The sequence below is a fragment of the Poecilia reticulata genome, linkage group LG20, assembly GCF_000633615.1.
Source record: "Poecilia reticulata strain Guanapo linkage group LG20, Guppy_female_1.0+MT, whole genome shotgun sequence".
NCBI classification, from domain to species: Eukaryota; Metazoa; Chordata; class Actinopteri; order Cyprinodontiformes; family Poeciliidae; genus Poecilia; species Poecilia reticulata.
Genome location: NC_024350.1, coordinates 11,217,015 through 11,220,322, shown reverse-complemented (window position 1 = coordinate 11,220,322; position 3,308 = coordinate 11,217,015). Strand labels below are relative to the sequence as shown.

The 3,308-nt window shown below is 41.1% G+C and overlaps 1 protein-coding gene across 1 annotated transcript in view; it reads left to right on the top strand.

Annotated features, from left to right (window-relative positions):
* Window positions 1-683: 683 nt before the first annotated feature.
* Window positions 684-3,308, top strand: part of tnfrsf11a (tumor necrosis factor receptor superfamily, member 11a, NFKB activator) — a 13,776-nt gene continuing 11,151 nt past the window's right edge. Inside the window, exon 1 of the mRNA XM_008396147.2 lies at window positions 684-1,009. Within this exon, the coding sequence (XP_008394369.1) occupies window positions 953-1,009 (57 nt within the window). The 5' untranslated portion in view covers window positions 684-952. The remainder of the gene's footprint in view (window positions 1,010-3,308) is intronic.

The following is a 3,308-nucleotide window of genomic DNA, read 5'->3' as shown; positions in this document are numbered from 1 at the left end:
ATTACACTGAAAAGGCTTTACGTTTTTTGTTGGGTTTTTTTGTGTGTGAATAAACGAAAGCCTTTTCTGTGTGGTATGAGCAATAACTTATCAGACCAAGGATTCTAACCATGTAAAGTTTTTGCTGACCTGACTTCTAATTTAGCACGTCTATGCAAACAAGCCCTAAACTGCAACAAAATGTGCCGAAGTTCGTGCCACTGATTGGTGGAAGATGGCGAACTTGGAAGGGAAGTCTTCAGTTTTTCTCCGGTTTAATCTGCAGTACTAGTTATACGGGGTGGCGGGTAATAACAATGTACAAAAAGCGGAGCAATCACAATTTGGCTTTGTGCTCTATTGAATGCTTGGAAAGGGTGATCATTCACCAGTCAAAAGAATTCGTTGAACTCTTAATAATAATAATAATAATAATTAGAAGAAGAAGAAAATAAAACCCTAATTAGAATCTGAAATCTCAATGAAAGTCTCAACATGGCCACCCGTGTCTGCATTTTCTTGCTTCGCCTCTGGCTTTTAAAAAAAATAAAATTTAATATACCTTGTTATAAACTAATAAATACAAGGAACAGCATCAAAAAGAAATACAGTGACAAGGTGGGAGGGATGTCTTTTCTGCAATTTACATGCATCCACAAGGTAGGAGGAGTTTCTTTCTTCTCTCCGTCCCTCGGCTCACAAAGCTTTTACAAGTTCCCGCATGCAAACTCTCACACACATTGTGAATGGAAGCACCGGGGGAAGATGAGAAGGCCTGTGGGAGCTGCCGCTGCTTAACGGGGAATGAAGAAGCAGGAATGCCCTGACAGTTTGCGGCGGAAATCCTTCCACTCTTTGGCTACGCACAGCAAGAAGAAGTGATTTGCAGTGAGGATACTTTGGGGGGTGGGGGGAAAGGGATCTGATTTCTGGACTTGGCGTTAAGACGCAGAAGCATCCATAACTCTGAAAAATGAGGTGGATCTTCCGAGGGTGGATAACGTGTGTGCTCGTCACCTTTTCCGCACAGGTAAAACACGTTTGTTTTGCTCTGAGTTTTGAAGTTGATTTGATTGGTATGCGTGCGTAATTGTCCAAATAGCCACGGTTTTTAGCGCACCATGGATTTGGGGTTTAACACGTTTTATTCCAGCACTAAAACTTCCCAAACATCATGTGATTCATTATGGTTTTGTTGTGTTCTAGAAACTTGATCGCATCACATTATTCACTTGAACGTAACCCCAGCTCGGATTCTGGTGGAGAAATATTGAAGTTGGTTTTTGCGCACAAACACTTATTGTAAACTTTTGTACTTGGATCGAGTCCTATTCTGACGACAAAAAATGGTTCTGGCAACATGTTGCATGATCACCAGATAAATGATCAGGCACAGAATGCACTCCAGGGAAATGTATAAATAATTTTGATCTGCCTTTATAACTTAAGATGATAGGTTGGGGTTCTTTTCTGGGGTTTCTGTCAGCCAAAGTAATATCGATGCTGATTAATTCATTTTTTCAGCACTTAAACGTTGTAAATTTAGTTTCCTTTCACAAAAAAAAAAAAAAAATGACAAAATAATTTCAATGCTTAAAGAGAGGAGTAAACATGTTGTCCACTTTGTGCAGTCCAAGCAGCTAACAGCGTCCAGGTGCAGAGGTTTGTAAGATGTGGTTGTGGTGGTGGGACTGCTGGGCTCTATCCCTGCCTGTTACCGTAAAGGAGCTCGGAAATGCCTTGACTGGAACAGATGCTTTTCCGTTTTGTTTTTTTTTTTCTTCTTCTTTTTCATATACTTCTGCTCCTAAAATGTGTTGAAAGTGAACAAGTCTGAGCTGGCACCAGCATCTTTCCCAAGCAGAGAGATTCATAACGCCAATGGCACAGGAGGAGAAAAAAAAAAAAACACAAGGTTTTCACAAGCTGTGACATCACCAAACATCAAATTGGATGCCTGGAAAAGGAGTCAGAACGGGGAAGGGTAAAAAATATTTTCCGGCAACGGTTTAAAAATGACACGGCGAACCTTTTGGCTCTTATTTTTGTTCTCACAGCGGTCTTGCCATTACTGGCTCACAACATCCCCCTAGAATTCCCCTCCACGTCGTCGAAGGTTTTCAACCACTTCTGCCCAGTTCATTCCAAATTCGTCTCAAACCGTCTGTAAGATATTGGGCAACGGGCAATGACTTCAAGATGTTCCCGAGCTTCAGGATACAAAAAACAGTAAATCATGGAAATTCTGCACATTGGCGGAATTGTTTAGTTGCTTGCCCACAAAAATTCTCTGTTTTTATCGAAAACCCTCCATTGGTGCAGGCGATAATGTTCCGAGTTTCTCCTTCAGTCAAACAGCAGCAAAGTGTCACTCCTGTCCTGTCCTGCTGACTGATTCCATTTCATTTTACAGTTGTCCCTCTAAACATTTTTCCCCCACCAGTTTTTAGCTACTATGAAATCTCCAGACAGTCCCATCTGTTCCTTCACCCACTCGTGTCACACCTGAGCCCCCATCTTAAGCAATCAGTGAGTTGCATCAGACCTACACATCCTAACTTGATTTGATGGGAAGGAACTAATGCGTAGGGGTTTGCACGTTGTTTTCTTGCATTCAGCTGCACAACATGAAGCAATGCATGCATTGACAAAAGAAGCTTTTGTTAAAAAAAAAAAAAAAAGAAGAAAAAAAAGAGAGGAAATTTTAGATGCTTTTGACAAGCCTGTAATAAAATCTTGTCAGTTTCAGCAGAAAGGCATTTGGAAAGACTAGAGTCTTAGAAACTTGTCAGTTTTGTGGTCTTTTGCTTGAGCTCACATGAATTGTATGACTTGTACCACTCACAGGTTATTTATTTTAACTTTGCTATTTTTCCTCACCTGATCAAGGGTTGTTTTTTCAGAAAATCTCCTCCAGCTCCTGTTTATTAACGTCTGTAGAAAGTTTTGATTTTCATGTATCATCTACTTTTTGCTTACTTTAAATGCAGCTTAATCCCAGATGGAATCACTACCAACAGATTCAGTTGTTGCGCAATATTGCTTTTACGGCACATTATCAGTAAACCCCCCCAGAGCCCTAAAAGGCACACCATGCATCTCTTGGCTCTGTGCCTAGTAGCTGCTGTGACCGTTATGCAAATTCTCTCGTCCTCTGGAGGCAAATGGATCGCAGCCCGACTCGTAACTGTGTTTGACGGGATTACACGAGCAGTAAAAGATGTTTTGAACGATAAGCAAACTAGTTAGGAAAAAGTTGATGGAAATGGGGGTTTTACTGAACGTGACGGTGGAGAGGGAACTCTGAATGTCTCTTTGTCCTCCACCCA